General features: G+C 43.5%; 1 protein-coding gene across 1 annotated transcript in view; it reads right to left on the bottom strand.

The window, feature by feature from the left end:
* tarbp1 (TAR (HIV-1) RNA binding protein 1) overlaps window positions 1–18,172 on the bottom strand; it is a gene marked incomplete at its 5' end in the record, with an annotated part of 155,527 nt that overhangs the window by 57,806 nt on the left and 79,549 nt on the right. Inside the window, 8 exons of the mRNA XM_084322007.1 lie at window positions 2,069–2,165; window positions 2,503–2,638; window positions 3,093–3,190; window positions 3,421–3,473; window positions 3,906–4,060; window positions 9,122–9,191; window positions 11,377–11,477; window positions 11,605–12,363. Of these exons, the coding sequence (XP_084178133.1) occupies window positions 2,069–2,165; window positions 2,503–2,638; window positions 3,093–3,190; window positions 3,421–3,473; window positions 3,906–4,060; window positions 9,122–9,191; window positions 11,377–11,477; window positions 11,605–12,363 (1,469 nt within the window). The remainder of the gene's footprint in view (window positions 1–2,068; window positions 2,166–2,502; window positions 2,639–3,092; window positions 3,191–3,420; window positions 3,474–3,905; window positions 4,061–9,121; window positions 9,192–11,376; window positions 11,478–11,604; window positions 12,364–18,172) is intronic.

Below are 18,172 nucleotides of genomic sequence, written 5' to 3'. Positions count from 1 at the left end.
GTCCATTTGCCATACAACTTGATGAAACTACAACTGTCGCAGACGAGGCTGTGCTCATCGTTTATGTGCAATATATTGAAAATGAGGATCTGAAGCAGGACATTCTCATGTCAGTCAACCTTACTACCAGGATATTTTTACTGCAGTGGATTCTTACTTCATTCAACATAAATGCAAACCGTTCACCATTAGGGCCTGATTTGAGAGGATGAATACAGGATTTGAATATTGGCCAACATTTTTAAATACATATGGTGCAAGATTAGATTTGTTGATTGAAGGCACAAGTCAAAGAAGCATAGTGGGTCTAATTATGATGCATATGCCTGTGTATAAGCAGTTTGTTATTACAATGACAAAGAAAAGGTATTAAACCCAGCTAGGACAGATTCTCTCTGCTACTGATTGGAATTTCCTGTCTCATATTTAGTTTAATTTGTTGCATTGATTTGTTCCATAAATGCAAACCGTTCACCATTAGGGACTGATTTGAGAGGATGAATACAGCATTTGAATATTGGCCAAACATTTTGAAATGCATATGGTGCAAGATGAGATTTGTTGATTGAAGGCACAAGTCAAAGAAGCATAGTGGGTCTAATTGTGATGCCTATGCCTGTGTATAAGCAGTTTGTTATTAAAATGAAAAAAAAAAGGTATTTTATGGTATCTTATTAGGAGGGGGTCCGCGAATTTCATCAGAGATGTTTGGGGGTCCCTGGGGGGAAAAAGGTTGGGAACCACTGGTCTAGTGGCTTGGTGGAAAGACTGATTGATTGATTGACAATGCAAGGAAGCCACGACACATTGTATATTACTATTGCACTTTACGGTTACATTTGCACTCTGGTTGGATGCCAAACTTATTTTCATTGCACTGTACTTGTGCTGAATAATGACAATACATTTTAATTAGGGATGCTCGATATTGTCTTTTTTACCGATACCGATATTCCGATATTCTCCTACTCTTAATTTCCGATACCGATATCAACCGATACCGATATATGCAGGGTTTCCCCCAAAAAAAACTGAATAATTTCAGGTAACTAATAATTTCACTGGATGCATTCAAAAGGCTTTCTAAATGTAAGCATTATCTGTGCAAAATATGATAATTAAAAAAGTAAAAATTAACATTACATATCTCTTGTTGTTGAATTAAACCAACATGCATACTTTTGACAATAAATAAAATAAGAATTGGTTCTTACTTGCTTGCCTGGGTAAATAAAGGTTAAATAAATGTTTAAAAAAAAGAAATATATATATATATATATTGTTATTGTTTTTTTTTACCGATACCGATATTTTCCGATATCACATTTTACTGCCGATATCGGCCGATAATATCGGTCGGCCGATAATATCGGACATCCCTAATTTTAATCTAATCACCAACATTATAGCAAGTAGCCTGAAAGAGCAGTACTAAGAGCAAGTAAACACTGTGTCTATCAACAGCCTGAGAATAAGAACAGCAAGGTTAAATGATGGATGAGCATCTGAAGGCATATCAATATTTAAATAATTCTATTAAAACAAGTATGAAACTGTTCAGACTCACAGCACAACTACATGTAGAAGGAGCAGCCACCCTAGGGCAGCTAACGCTAGCAGGCCTACAAACAGAGCAGCTAACGCTGGCGGCTGCTACTCGTGGCCAGCAGGATATCATCCCTGGCTGTTCTGTAATTATCAGACGCATTAAGCCTAACAATTTGACACGTATAGATTTAGGTGAAATCAGTTAACCGAAGTGTGCAGTGCACTCGTAAAGTAGCCCGAGGGGCTTCTGTGATCCCCAACACTTCACTAAACAATGAATCATAATTGCGACCGATTTCACTTTATTAGTCAAATACAGAGGGAAAACCTCTAAATCAGTAGGAAGTCGAATCAGCGCTGTTGAAACAAAACCACCATGAATACCTACAGTACGTCATAACTATTTCTAATAGTCAAGAAGAACTGTGCCCATCCCTGTGTTAAATTCAACAAAATCAAATGCACCTGGCGGAGGGAGGTAGAGAGAGTATCACAACTTTGCAGGCGAGGAGCGTCTTACCACTTGTGTGAGGTGAAGGGTGCTGCGGAGGAGGAAGCACTGGGCGGCTCCTCTCAATAGGACCTGGTGAGTGATCATAGTGCACCGTAACACCTCCCTGGAACACATCACACACTACATTAACCCACATTCATACCACCGACACCGTATGCGCTTCCATCGACTTGGTATTACTTAGGTATTAAGCTAGGCTAGCTGGTCCGTAGCTGCTTCCATTGATTTGTGCTAAGCTTTTGTCTCGACTCTGGAGAAGACTGGTAATTGCATTTCCCGTAATGTTGGCGTGTTCCTTTAAGTAAAGTAATGGACTGGATCGGTACTCAGTATCGGCCAATATATTAAGTAACTTAACTTTGGGCAGTGAAAAGGTTTTATCGGTGCGTCGCCTGATAACAACGCGGCCTGACTCTGCAGACCCGCTGTGCTAGCGGTACCTCAGAGCGTGAAGGCCGTCGGTGCCCAGCAGAGGGCCGTGGGCGAGGCCGGCCAGGGCCTGGAACAGGAAGAGGATGGGTACTGCACCCCAGGGTTGACACCCCAACTTCTGGATCAGCTGCAGCAACACAGGGCCTGGGGATGAAGCAGCGAGGGAATTAAAAAAAGGAATTGAACCATCTAATTGCAGACACAAAAAAAAAGGATATTCAATACAGTGCATCAAAATTTTAAACTGTATAGATGATTCTCCTTCTCCTCCCTAGGTCTCTCGTTCTTTTCCCTCTCAGTTTAACTGGTGGTATGGTATGGCTACTGCTATAGCTTAATGCTGCCGGGAGGAGCCGGAATAGAACCGGGAACCTTTTGATTACCAGACGACGGCTCTACCTCCTGAGCCACTGTTTCCCCATTTCACCTCAAATCGAAAATTCGTATTGAATCTGAAAATGTGCGTCGACACTGATATTACGGTAGGGCTGACAGGAAACCCTGGTTCTGGCACCCCTACACTTCACCACTACCAGACATGTGTGGAGAAACATTGGCTTGGTTAGAAGAGTTCTGTATGAACTCCATCTCTCCATACCTCTGTTCTCTGACGGGAGGCTGCTGAAGAAGGTGACCATGAAGACTTGGAGTTTAACCGCCAGCTCAGGACAATCTCCCACACTTTGCCCCGCAGTTCTGGACACAAACACAAAGTTGCATTAAGTGAGAGTAGCTGTAGACAACATTAGGGTCAACAGCCAACAATCTTTGCATTCCAAGTGAGAATACAGGTACAAGTACGGCCATACATGAGGATCAAACATATTACAATTCTAAGGTTATGTACAGTAGTGGAAAAACAGCATTTCATATCGACCTGGAAACTGTGTGCGATACTTTGATTTTGTGTCTTGGTAAAACCCCACCTGTGGAACAGGGAGCTTTCAGAGAGTACGTCCATGAAGGGCCCAGCGACAAACTGGGAGACAAAGGGGAAAAGAACAGCTCATTATCTCTACCGGTCCGGAATATGATTTCATCAGTGTTTCAATGCAGGATCTAAATTAGAGGGCTGTTCTTGTGATAATAAACCAACCCAAGACCTGTTGTTTTTTAATTGAGAACGTGGCAGCAGCCGGCTCTTAAGTCATGTTAAGTCAATGGGAAACATGACCAGCTAATTTCTCTTAAAATCACACAATCAAGTACAATTCAAATAGTTCCATTATGTTTACAATTAAATGAATGGCTTGCATGTGATGTTGAGAGAGAATATATTTGAATTCTGATTTCTCAAGAAAGAAAAAAAAACTTGATCGAGCATCAAAAACATTTTGGGGGGATAGACGTCTAAAAATCCTGAACCTTCACTTTTAAATGTGTGTGTGGGGGGGTTGAACTAGCTGGTCACCTGTGAGAAGGCGAGGGCGAAAGCGGGCTGTCGGAGAGCCTGGAGTTCGAGCAGGTGACTCACGCCCTCTCTCATCAAGACCTTGTTCTCGCTGTGGAACATGCGCTGATAGACACACAGCAGCCAGGACGGATGGAAGAGACCACCGCCTGAATCTGCAACACAGACGGAGAACACAATAGCTGTAACGTCGGTAGAGGAGCTGATGGGTGCTGCTCTGTGACCCGTCCATCCTATGCATTATCCATAGTGTGCCATTACATCATCACTGCAGACAGGTGATCGCCGTTGAATGACAACCGTGGCCAATGAGCTGTGTGTATGGCATTGTGCCATGCTGATGGGAACGGCATGAGTAATTCCTTGAGCTGCTAGGAGCTGCTATGCTAAAGAAAAGTATTAAAGGAAAAAAAGTATAATGGAGCTCTATGGAGAAACTAGGGTGCCGTCCTGAATAAAAGTATGATGGAGCTCTATGGAGAAATCATGGCACTGTCCTGAATAAAAGTATAATAGAGCTCTATGGAGAGAAACCATGACACTCCCCTGAATAAAAGTATAATAGAACTCTATGGAAAAACTATGGCACAGGACATCTCACATCTGTGCATTGTTACATCCCTAGTGTATACCTTACTTGTATGGTCAGAAGGATCCCGTTCTAGGGCTTTAAACCGAAATTCCACATTCATGTTTACAATTTCCTTGTGTTAAGTTAACCAATAGAGATCTGTGGAGGGGTGGGGGGCTGAATCAGTCGCTGTGGGTGATGGGGGGGGGGGGGGGGGGGTGGACAGTGGGGGATTGTTGTATACACATATTGTGACCATGGGTTTGTTACTGCATACTTGGGCGGTATGGCGGTATTACGGTATACCAGGGTATTTAAAAATCCCGACGGTATGATTTTCAATACAGTCAAAAATACAGATACGTTTCTTTCTAGATGGGATCGTCGCAGCGAGCGTGACGTCACAGACTGTGCGCCACGCAACGTTATAGTGTGTTCCTGTGGGTCACCCATCTCGCATGTGTGTTAATCTGCATGACAAATCAAGACTTATTCTTCTATAGAATGCGGTTATGGACCGGTGGAAGAGTACGGATTTATGCATGAATGTGGACTCGGGAACACGTTGTTTGGGTAAGTAAGTTATGTTATGGTTAACCCTTTCAGTGCCAATCACGTGTTAACACGTTTCTGGGTCGTTTTTTTTTTTTTTTTTTTTCGATTTGAATACCCTATTCAATGTCAGGGAGCTGTATGTTGCCTGCAAAAGACATACTGGGACTCCGAAGGTGCAGTACCGGCCGCATCCTACCAGGTGGCGGTATCGAGCACCCTTTGAAACATTGCGTCTTGGGCTGTGCATCGATTATATGGGTCCGGGCGGACTTTACTTTGTCGGGCAAGTGAAGCGGTTGTCCCGATCGGATTGAGAAGAATCAAGTACTCCCGATCCGTGTTTTGGGATGGATTATGTCGGCGACACGATGGACATAATTACTTGGAATGGCGATCAGATCATTGGAATATTCTTTTTGGGGCACATCCTAGTCAAGGTAAGGGCTATATGATATCAATCTTGCGTTGATCCGAGCATGCCTTCATTGCGATCCGAAAGTGTTACTGTAATGTTACTCCACAACGTATGCAGTTGGTGGCGATCAGAGCATCAAAAAACTATGGGCCCCGGAAACAACGTGGCACCCAAAGTGTTAAGCGTATGGAAGATGAACGTATGAGGGTAGGGATATCTTTATTTAGAACCCGGGACGTTCGTATGGATAATTATCCGAGTTATGAATGCCGGGAGTGTATGGTTGGTAAACCATTCCAGTTCGACTGATTGTGTATGCGTATTGGATTTGGTGATTCGCTACAGGGGTTTAACGGCTTCAGATGGGTTTTGATTATCAGTTAATCAATGCAGATTAAATTGTGTGCGTCTGTATGTGTACTGTCGTGAGTCACGTTGGTCTCATTTCAGCCTCCGTTATACATTATTTGTTCCGTATGCCGTTTCATAACTGTGTGTCTCTTATGTGCACGCTGTGCAGTTTGTTTACATTGGTAACACGGGTCGCTAAGGAATTGAAAGTGCACGTTTAGGTTGAAAGAATGGCCCTAATGTCAAAGCGTTTCAATATAAGCATCTTGTATCATTCTTAAGATACCACAGTTATGTTGTGGATGTAAATTAGCGTGTGCTTGCTTATGTAGAAACAATGCATAAGATAAGATAACAAGACCTTTTCATTATAACGTCTTGCAACTATGGTTATGATTAAGATATCAAGTATTTACTCCCGGAAAATCTTTATGTATGGTGATAACGAGTATATTGTTAACTTAGCTCCCCCCCCCCGCTGATGAAAGTCATACTGTCATATACCGTATACCGGGGTGTGATGTCAGAAAGGTATGAAAAAGAGTATACAGCCCAAGCCTAACTTGTATAGTATACTGCCATACTCTGAAAGACATGTGATCACAAAAAAAAGAGAAACCATGGCACTGCCCTGACTAAAAGTATAATGGAGCTCTATGGAGAAACCATGGCACTGCCCTGACTAAAAGTATAACAGAGCCCTATGGAGAAACCATGGCACTGCCCTGACTAAAAGTATAACAGAGCCCTATGGAGAAACCATGGCACTGCCCTGACTAAAAGTATAACAGAGCCCTATGGAGAAACCATGGCACTGCCCTGACTAAAAGTATAACGGAGCCCTATGGAGAAACCATGGCACTGCCCTGACTAAAAGTATAACGGAGCCCTATGGAGAAACCATGGCACTGCCCTGACTAAAAGTATAACAGAGCCCTATGGAGAAACCATGGCACTGCCCTGACTAAAAGTATAACGGAGCCCTATGGAGAAACCATGGCACTGCCCTGACTAAAAGTATAATGGAGCCCTATGGAGAAACCATGGCACTGCCCTGACTAAAGGTATAATGGAGGGAATGGATAAATGCATGACTCCATTAGAGATTGAACATGCTTATTTATGCCAAAAATGCTTTGCTTTCATTTATGAGCTGCTACACGTCGCTCTTGGTATCAGGTAGGGCCGTCACGATCGTCAACGATTACATTTAGTCTATTTGCATATTCATGATCGACACGTCATATTGTTAATTGTATGTGCCTTTTGCGGTGAAAATGGCAAACGTTCAAAGTCATAACATGCGCTACGTGTAATCAGATTCAAAATAGAATTAACTTCTCTTAAAACCACTATTCGTGATTCTGTCTAGAGCCAGGACTCAACACTTGATAACTTCCGTGTTACACTCCAGCTGGAAGAGAGGGGCTGAGCCTGATACCCACACCTTACAGTTTAGAAGCTATGGCAGCTCTTACAGCCTGTGATAACTCCTCTTGCGAGTCGCGCTGTTTCTATGTAAACTCCGCAAGCAACAGGTCCAATAAATGCATCTAACATGCTTTATATCCTCGCCATTCCTGTATGCCCGTCGCAGATAAAAATCCTTAACTAACGTTAGCTACTAACATTAGCTGCTAACTAAGCTAAGCTTGCTCACAGGCACAGAATAAATCAGTTCCATGGAGTAGTGAGGAAAGGGGGGAGGGCTCTCGCTCCCTCTCCGTTTGTTCAATGATGATGATCAATGAAGTAGCCAAAATGTACACTATAAAAACTAACTTGATAGTTGATAACTTCATTAGCAAAAATATTGTAAAATCATTAAGTCTGCTATAAGCTATTCTCCCTCTCGTGTGTGTGTGTGCAGACATGTACTATATGCTACTCTTTTTTACATGGATTAGGCTAATTCGCTTTAACAATCCTGATTCCTGAACCTATTTTATTCAAAAGGAAGATATTGATTTAAACATGTATATAGCCTACCGTAATTCCTCTAATAGTAACCCCGGCTTGTATTTGTTTCAACTGTAGCGGGTACCAGGCTTGTATTAGGAGGAGGCCTGTATAAGAGGGAGGCCTATATTTCAAATTTTCAAACGGATCATAATGAATAAATCAACATTTTGTGTCAGTTTGAACCCAGTAAAATGTACTGGGTTCATTTATTGAAACCAAGTACTGTATGAAATAGTAAACAGTGCAATTACAGGTGGTCACTGGTCATTTCAACGTTTTCAAAGTGAAATCAAGTAACTAGCTCAGTATGCAGCTCAGTATATTAGTAACCCGGCTTGTATTAGGAGGCCGGCTTATAATTGCTTAGCTCAAGAGCACACCCGGCCATTAATAGAGACCCGGCTTGTATTTGAGACCCGGTTACTATTAAAGGAATTACGGTATATATATATAAAATATATATATAATTTAATCGTATCTCCTGTGCTGGTGCAAGCACTACCATAGTGTGGAGTGGAGAGATAACACACAATACATATAATAATTCACTAAAAAGCTATTTATGGCCGGTAAAAATCTATCTGGCTGGTAGTTTTTTTAATCTAAAGCTAAAAAGGATGAGGATACTCATTAAACATTTTGAAATATTCAATTGCAAATATAATCAATTGTTGATTTTTTTGGTAAATTAATGGTTTATATTAATCGACTAATCGATACAATAATCAACTGATTAATCTATAACAAAATAGTTGTTAGTGACAGCCCTAGTATCAGGTTTTAGTAATGTGGAGATTCTCTGATACCAACAATACCCTGTTTGAGCCTGAAATCAACCCAATGTCCAATACCAGTATGGATATCAATATCCTGTTTGATCCTGGAATCAACCAAATGTCCAATACCAGTATGGATACCAATATCCTGTTTGATCCTGGAATCAACCCAATGTCCAATACCAGTACCGATACCAATACCCAGTTTGAGCCTGAAATCAACCCAATGTCCAATACCAGTATGGATATCAATACCCTGTTTGAGCCTGGCATCAACCCAGTGTACAATACCAGTATGGATACCAATACCCTGTTTGAGCCTGGCATCAACCCAGTGTACAATACCAGTATTGATGCCAATACCCTGTTTCAGCCTGGCATCAACCCAATGTCCAGTACTGATATTGTTGCATCCCTGATTTTAATTGATTAATTGATTAGGCTGATAGGTCGGTATAATATAAATACCCAGAAAACAAGGTGTGTATATTACTCCATATACTGTACACCTGAAAACACTACTAGACAGACCAGTGACCAGAAGCCAGGAAGCAGTTTAAACCCTAAATCTGATGCCCAGTCTTACCTTGACTATCAACTGCAGTAGTTTGGATCAACATATCAATTCTGTTTAGAACTGGCCGAACGACATGAATCTGGAGAGGAACAGAAAACAACAGTATGATAAACTGGTGGCCTGATGCACAACCGCTGAATCAGATCACAAGATTCATTTATTGACACATTTACACAAGGTAACCAGAAGCTGTCTTTTTATTTTTTTATTATCTTTTTCCTCCTTCTTTTTCCGTTTTTCTCCCCTCCCAATGTTAGTCGTTATGCCAATTCCCAATCCCCCCTTCCTGGTCGTTGCGCACTCTACCCCCTACCGTCGGTCTGGGAGGGCGGAGACCATCACATGCTTCCTCCGACACATGTGTACCCAGCCCACCGCTTCTTTTCACCTGGCAGCGCGTACTCTCACTGGGAGAGTGTAACGTGCGGAAGGTCACACTACCTCCCTCCAGATCCTTCCCTCGCTGTGCAGGCGCCCCGACCGAACTGTAGGAGTCGCTGTTTACAACGACCCGGACCCACCCACCGGCTTCCCTCCCGCTGACTCTGCCAATCGAGCCAGTATGACGGCCGGCCGAGCCGGAGGCAACGCTGACAGCTGGATTCGATACCAGTGTCTCTTGCGTTGGTGACGAGCGCTTAGTCCGCTGCGCCACCCAGCCGCCCCTGGAGCTGTCTTTCTGCAGATTCCTCCTAGATACACACACACACCTTTCATTAATGAATTAAAGAAACAGACTAAGAAATTATGTAAACACCATGATCAAATCAAACCATGATTTAATCTGCAAAAAGAAATTGCTTCAATGACAAAACTGAGGAAAACAAAAACAAACCCTGTGAACTTTGGAAATTACTCAACAACCAACGAGGCTGCAGTAAAAAAATAACTAAAAACCAGATTTACAAACATAAACAGAAAAACAGAAAACACTCTCATCACAGACAAGCTGGATGTGGCCAATTACTTAAACATTTTCTTTACAAACATAGCCACAACACTGGTTAATAAACTACCCTCCCACTCAGGGCATTTTGGGGTAGAACACATCCGTAGCCTTCTACAAAAACCTAGGGGTCCGCAAAGACGACTTCAAACTTGAAATGGTAACAACAGTTGAGGTACTCAAAAAACTGAGCACCCTCCAACCTAACAAGGCCACTGGCCATGACAATATCCCCTCCAAATTCCTCAGAGACTCAGCAGCCGCCATCACCCCAGTCATCACCCACATAATAAACCTCTCCATAAAACAGGGATACGTCCCCAAAGACTTCAAAATTGCGAGAGTGACCCCCCTGCACAAAAAAGGCAACACATTAGACCCAGGCAACTACCGCCCTGTTTCTATTCTTACCTCCATCTCGAAAGTCATGGAAAGAATTGTCTACGAACAGGTCGAAAAGTACCTCGCGGGAAAAAAGGTAATCTATACGAATTCCAATCTGGCTTCAGAACATCCCACTCCACTGACACATGCCTTCTCTATTTGAACGACCACATCAAACAAGAGGTGGACGCGGGCAAATACTGTGGCATGGTCATGCTGGACCTCCAAAAGGCTTTTGACACTGTCAATCACTCCATTCTGATTGACAAGCTAAAAGCAATTGGTTTTGATAGTTCATCAGTGAGCTGGATGCAATCCTACCTGGAACAGATGGTGGAGGTAAACGGTACACACACTTTTAGAAACGCTCTCTCTTAAACAGTACTGTATATATTATCTTGTATGTCATAAATGTCTGGATGTAACAGTACTGTATATCTGTGTATGTTGTGTATGTCATAAATGTTATGATGAATTGAAAATGGGGGACCCGGACAAACAAGACAAAAGTCTTTCTCTGGTCTGCATCCCCTTAACAATTGTGTGTATTGAGCCGTACTGTATTGTACCCATTCTGCAATCTGTTAATAAATCAATCAATCAATCAATCAATGAGTTGTGCCAGTTTGAGCCGGGAACACTGCCTAATGCCTATACCTAATGTACTGCCCAGTTTGGGTGTGGAGCAGCCAGGCAGGGAAATACATAATTAATTTAACGTGTGGCGTGTACCTCACCAACAAAAAACTGTATGTTCAATACAAGGGAAGAAAGAAGTGCTGGAAAATACATAATTTTAATTAGATTTAGACTAGTTTCTTTGCAAAAAATAAAATAAAACATGTTCCACAGAAGTAGTATACAATTGTTGACAAGATACACACCTGTTAAGGTGCAGTTAAGCAGTTGATGTGCGAACTAACAGGCCACCTACCTGGTTCTCTTCCAGGGTCTCCATCACCAAGACGTAGTCCTCCCAGAACTCCCGAAGCAACTTGCTTCTGTCAGGCGCCCATTTGAACAAGATATCTCCACCTGCAGCGGTTTCAAGAGTTAGAGAGAAAACCTTCTAAAAAATTGCAAAGGAAAAGTATCCGAGAGAAAAACTAGATAACCCTGCAAGGTAATATGGAATCACTAGGAATCATCATCAGCATCTCACCTTCCCCCGAGGAAGAACAGGAGCACTCGACGCCCTCCTCCTCGGACAGAACCACGCACCTTTTCAGCAGGTAGAGCGCCCGCTTACGTGACACGGTGTCTCCGTGCGTCAGGCCGTCCTGCACGACCCTCCAGAACCGGGGGGACAGACGCGGGTCGGGTCGACCGGAGGAGGAGGCCAGACTCTGGCATATTGGCCGATGACGACGAGCTTCAGCCGGAGGGAGAAGGTGGTCCGAGAGGGCTACCAAACACAGCAAGGTGCGCTCCGTCGCCACATCCGTGCTGCTTTGACTCGTGTCGTCGTGCCAGTTGCACAGATCGTCCAATATCAAACGAAGCGTGCTCCCCAACCTCGCTCCGCTTTGACAGGCGAGGAGGGTCAACAGAATCCGCACCGTGATTTTGGTGACCACCGCGTCGGGTAGTCTTTTGACGCAGGACAGGGCAGCCGACAGTGCCGTGATCGTGAGGTGTTCGTCTGGTGAAAGAGTGGGCAACAGAACGGCTATGGCTTCAATGGCAACATCGATATGCAGTCGTCCCTGACCGCCGGGAACCTCCTCTTCTTCAGTATCACCTACTACTGACTGCTGCAGGGATGGGAGGGCGGAGAGGGATGGGAGGACAGGGGCAGAGAGGGATGGGAGGGCAGAGAGGGATGGGAGGACAGAGAGGGATGGGAGGACAGAGAGGGATGGGAGGACAGAGAGCGCCACTTGCCTCGTTGTGTTTTCATCGCACAGTGGGGCGCACGCACCTGAATGAATGAAAACTTTATTTAACAGATTGCAGAATGGGTACAATACAGTACGGCTCAATACACACAATTGTTAAGGGGATGCAGACCAGAGAAAGACGTTTGTCTTGTTTACATCAGGGTCCCCCATTTTCAATTCATAGTGACATTTATGACACACACAATATACATGACATTTATATGGCATAGGGACATACATGACATACAGGTATTTAGTAGTACTGTTACCTAGAAGTCTGCACACAGCACTGGTGCTTTCCCTGCATCGCTGCTCTTGCAAAGCGATGCCTTTGCCCGCCACCCATTCCTCTGATATCCGCGAGAGGAGGGGGATACACTGGGCCCGAATGACCGATTCAAGTTTGCCAACCAAGCTCTGTCGTTTCGCTGCTGGAAAGGGGTGTTGGTCTGCCGCCAACGACGAACCTGTCAAAAGTGGTCCGAGTCCTTCTTCAATGAATGTCGTTAGTGCCTCTACCCGTTCTGTCTCCGGCCACGAGTCACTCGGCCAGGACAAAGCATCAAACAACATGTCATAGTTGGGAGCACTTGACAAGAGGGCATGGATTAAAATAGAAGTCATTGCAAAAATTAAAAAGCTGCTACTGCAGCATGGGACATGCAGGAGGACTTGTTCTCACCACGCGTTTCCGCGTGATTTTTCCCCGTAGCCTATGTTTGCGAAGACGCTCTCTGATTGGCTAGCCGCGTACAGCGAAGACCCTCTCTGATTGGTTTAGCGCCGAAGGGTCTCTTTCGCATATTCAACAACAATTGATGTGTTGTTCCCTAACCCTAACCTTAACAACCCTAACCCTAACTCTAAGCATAACCCACTTCGAAAGAGGGCCAAAGCATAACCACTTCGAAGCAGAGACTACAAGGCGGAAGAGACCCTTCGGCGCTAAACCAATCAGAGAGGGTCTTCGCTGTACGCGGCTAGCCAATCAGAGAGCGTATTCGCAAACATAGGCTACGTAAAAAAGATCACGCCGCGTTTCCCATGGTGAATGTAAACTTCCGCATACGTCATAACAATTTATCGCGAGAGGCGAGACAGTGGTGTCTTGAAATAGCCTACAGTGATTAGTAACTAGTAAGTAACCATATTCTAGGGTTCAGATAATACTCATGTAAAGTAGGGTAGGCCAACTACTTGGTTGTCTTCAAACTTAACAGTACAAGTATCCTATTTCCCATAGTATAATCCAGCCATCAACACTGAGGAAGGAACATAATTGTTCCGAAACATGTTTGTTTCAGGCTGCCATTAAATAACCAAAATCTGTGAGTGCTGGTCCAAGCGTATTGCTTTCTTTTTCTATTATACTCCACGGGATTGCAGCACCCAGTGTTATATTTTGTGAGCGCAGTCTATCTTGACTTACCATAGTATAATCCACTAATAATTTAGCTCTTGATACAAGACATAATAAATAATAATAATAATAATGCAGAGGTCTTTAATTGGCATGCAATTATCCTCAACACACACACACACACACACACACACACACACACACACACACACACACACACACACACACACACACACACACACACACACACACACACACACACACACACACATGCATGCATTGTCTCTGTAGGATCGCCGATGCGATTCGTCTCTGCGATTAACCCATCCCGTCGTCCTTCCCCCCCAAGGGCAGCCGGGAGCAGACAGGCGTCAACGTGAGCCACGTCAGGGGACCAATCCAAGTGCTCCTGTCCGTCTTCGTCAAGGACGCCACAGCATTAGCGATCTGTTGTTGTGCATGTTTTTCCATTGGGTTTATCTTATCGGGGGGGAAACCCTTGCGAGCACGGGGAGAACATGCAAACTCCACACAGAAAGGCCTGGGAGATACCCCACCTGAGTACCAGGGCCCTATTCCCCGTACCTGGTTCAACTAAGTCAATCAAGAGTCCCATTATCCAGATTCAATTAACCCGATGTTTGAATCCGGGATTTTCCTGTTCCTCGAACGCTGATTCAGATCTCGTTCATTTGAACCAGACTTGAGACTCAGGATAATTGCGCGCGGCCGCTTCAGCTGGAAAGACAGCAGATGTCGATCGCAGAAATCCTGATTTTCTAACGGCATTGATTGATTGATTGATTTAGAACTTTATTAACAGATTGCAGAATGGGTACAATACAGTACGGCTCAATAGCCTCGCCGACAAGTTAAATGCATAATCTATAGGCTAATTTTAAGTCCCTCATTACCCCAATCAATCAGATTATATTTCTTTAAATGTGCCTGCTGGCAGTAGGTTTATGGATTGAATAATCAAATGAGATCTTGCTAGCGAAAATAATTAGTTCAACTATTTCAGAATAAGGATACGGCTCTCTTATCCATTTATGGATGTATGGTGGATGTTTTATTTGTCTGGCACCATAGTCTGATGGTTTGTACTTATGTCTTTCACGCGGACGACCCGCCTTCGAATCCCTGTCTTTTCTAATTTATTTTCTTCTTTTTGCAATGTAAATACTCCAATTTGGTGCACTTTGAGAGCTATATAAAGAATGACATCCTCAATGCATGTAGATTTATAATATTTTAACTTAAAACTAGGCTACTTTTGCGTATATTCATTAATATTATATTCCAAAAAAAGTATATTGGAAACACAGGGTCTCGAACTAGGCTCATCCGCTTGACAGGAGTGAGCACTAGCCGTTGCACCACTGTGCCAGATGGGATATATCCATTGTGTATCCATCAATACAAGAGTCACGTGTTTCGAATACTTTTCTTTTGAATGAAGTTTTATCTCTTTATTCTCAAATGCATTAATGTGACGTCAACGGCTCATTCAATTGCTCAAATCCGTCAAACAGCGCATCTTATTCTCATCAGACATTTTAATCCCAGTTACAATATCACAATAACATGTGAGTGATGATACAATTCAACAATCCTCAGATTCCTCGTAATTCATAATCCACAAAAACCACAATCCACGCATAGACACTTCAATTTTATGCTTGAATGAAACACAATCCGGGCGCTCCGTTAAGCAAATCTACAGCGGAGAATATATGAAACTAATCAGAGCCAAACGGCCGATAGGTTTCATTCATTAAAAATATCCCTGCGGGATTCACATTTGCAATGCGCCGTTATTAAAATAACCACATGCAGCGTGTATCGCGACTCCGAGCGCCGTATATGACGTGCATTATTTTATTTAGGACAAAGTAAATCTATAGGCTGAATATGATTTATTATCAGCATTTAGTTCTATTATTATACATTTCAAAAGCCCCCTCTAGGAAAACGAAGCACAAAAACATAATTCAGAATGGTATAATGGGATCTAGACTGTGAGAAATATTTCAGGAAGCGAGCTGGCATTTCTTTGCGAGGGCGTGGCTATGGTTCATCCAGCTAACTGAACTTAACCCTGCTCCGGACCAGGTTAAAACTTTCTGATCTGTTACCATGGTGATTTAGAAAATCCGACTTCGGGGAACAGATAGGTCCGGCTTAAGTCAAGCTATGCTGGAAATTATCCGGCTAACTCAGTTAGCCAGGTACGGGGAACGGGGCCCTGGCATCATGGAAACCTGGTCCCCAAGCGGGAATCGAACCCTGGACTTTCTTGCTGTGAGGCGACAGTGTTAACCACTACACCACCGTGCCGCTTGGGTGTAAAGACAACAGGTAGATATGAGTTTTAATTGTGTTTGCTGTATTTTCTGGCTGTAAACGTTTTGTTTATGTTGATAATGTTTGTAAACAATGGTGTAAAACAGACATATAATGCAATGAATTCAGTTAATTGGCCAGAACATTTTTGTGTGAGGTTTATAGGTCTGAACCAGAATTAAAATCTCATCAAGGTCAAGTATCCTATTAATAATAATACAAGATACAAGATCGTTTTATTTCCATACAACCAGTTTGGTGGTATTTGTGTTTGGTACAGAGTGGTTGAAGCTCTGGATATACATAAAACAGGAACATGGATACATTTACCCCCCTCCCCCTTCCCAGCAATAAATACATAAATACAGCACAACACGACACAACACAACATAACACACGGAAAAGACTAGTCCATCGGGTCAGGAGCTTGGTTAGTGTAAGGGGGGGAGGGGGAGAGGGGGGCCAAGGGAGTTCAGGGTCCGAATGGCTGTTGGTGTAACGGAGGTACCAGAGTCTATCCACAGTCACGAGGTACAAGTAGTGAAGTGGCTGTGGACGTTAAGCGGTACTGCAAGTAAACTCACTCCCCAGAGGCATCCAGACCCAGTAGCAAGAAGTGAATTCACCTCTTGGTACAGTGGTCTGTGATGTCGCCCCCGGTGCGGGAGACCGGGGTTCAACTCCCACTCAGGGCAATCCCTTAACAGGGGTAGAATCGAAACAAACACAACGCAGTAAGATCACACCGGCTACACGTGGTGCCGTGACCCGGATGCCCTGGGTGGAGTGAGTTTAGGGGGGTGAGTGTAACGGAGGTACCGCAGTCTATCCACAGTCACGAGGTACAAGTAGTGAAGTGGCTGTGGACGTTAAGCGCAGTGGTGCAGTCGTGGTCACACCCGGTTACACGGCGTGTTACCAGATCACTGAGGCAGAAGTACGCGCGATCGCGCACGGATGTGTACTCGCGTGTACGCGCACACAAAAATGCGCTGTATCCATTCGTTGTGACTAAGTACCCGGCCACCGTTTTACATAACAAAAAGCGCAGGTAGACTAAGTGTCTGGGTGTTGGCTATCTGAATGCATCTCCCCCTTCATTCTGTGTGACACAGGCAGTGGAGGTGAATACTAATGTGGCTCGGAATTCGTGATGGGGGTCTACCTGCCACACAAATAGAGAGCAAGAAGAGCTTGTATGATAGAAAGATTGCACTTGCGTATATGCGCTTGTGTGTGTGTGTGTGTGTGCGTGTGTGTGTGTGTGCGTGTGTGTGTGTGTATAAATCAGTTCTGTGCGCATGCACGTACCCGCGCGCGCGCGTGCACGTGGCGTGGCGTGTTACCAGTTCCCATATTACAACTGCACCACTGGTTAAGCGGTACTGCAAGTAAACTCACTCCCCAGAGGCATCCAGACCCAGTAGCAAGAAGTGAATTCACCTCTTGGTACAGTGGTCTGTGATGTCGCCCCCGGTGCGGGAGACCGGGGTTCAACTCCCACTCAGGGCAGTCCCTTAACAGGGGTCGAATCGAAACAAACACAACGCAGTAAGATCACGACACCGGCTACATTGGGAAGAAGCTGTCCTTGAAGCGGGTGGTTTTGCAAGGACGGACTTGAAGAGCCTACCTGAGGGCAGGGGCTGAAACAGGGGGTGTGCTGGGTGTGAGGGGTCCTTTGCGTTTTTCCTGGCATGGGTGGTTGTGCGGGAGGTGAAGGGAGGTGAAGGGAGTGAATGTCACAACCTATGATTCTGCAGGCCTTATTGATGATGATAATAATAATTTATTAATGATAATAATAATAATAATAATAATAATAATAATAATAATAATAATAATAATAATAATAATAATAATAATAATAATAATAATAATAATAATAATAATAATAATAATAATAATAATAATAATAATAATAATAATAATAATAATAATAATAATAATAATAATAATAAACTGTATTCATATAGCACCTTTTATACAATAATTTCAGAAAGTGCTTTACAGCAGTAAAATAGACATAAAATGAGCATGAAATAGACAGAATAATCAATAACAATAACATAATATGATTGATATTATATTAGAATAAACATTTTAACAAATATAACCGACAAGATTTCTGTTGCATCAAAGGA

The sequence above is a fragment of the Notolepis coatsorum genome (assembly GCF_963971535.1).
Source record: "Notolepis coatsorum genome assembly, chromosome: 9".
Classification (NCBI taxonomy): Eukaryota; Metazoa; Chordata; class Actinopteri; order Aulopiformes; family Paralepididae; genus Notolepis; species Notolepis coatsorum.
This window is presented reverse-complemented; position numbering and strand designations above follow the sequence as displayed.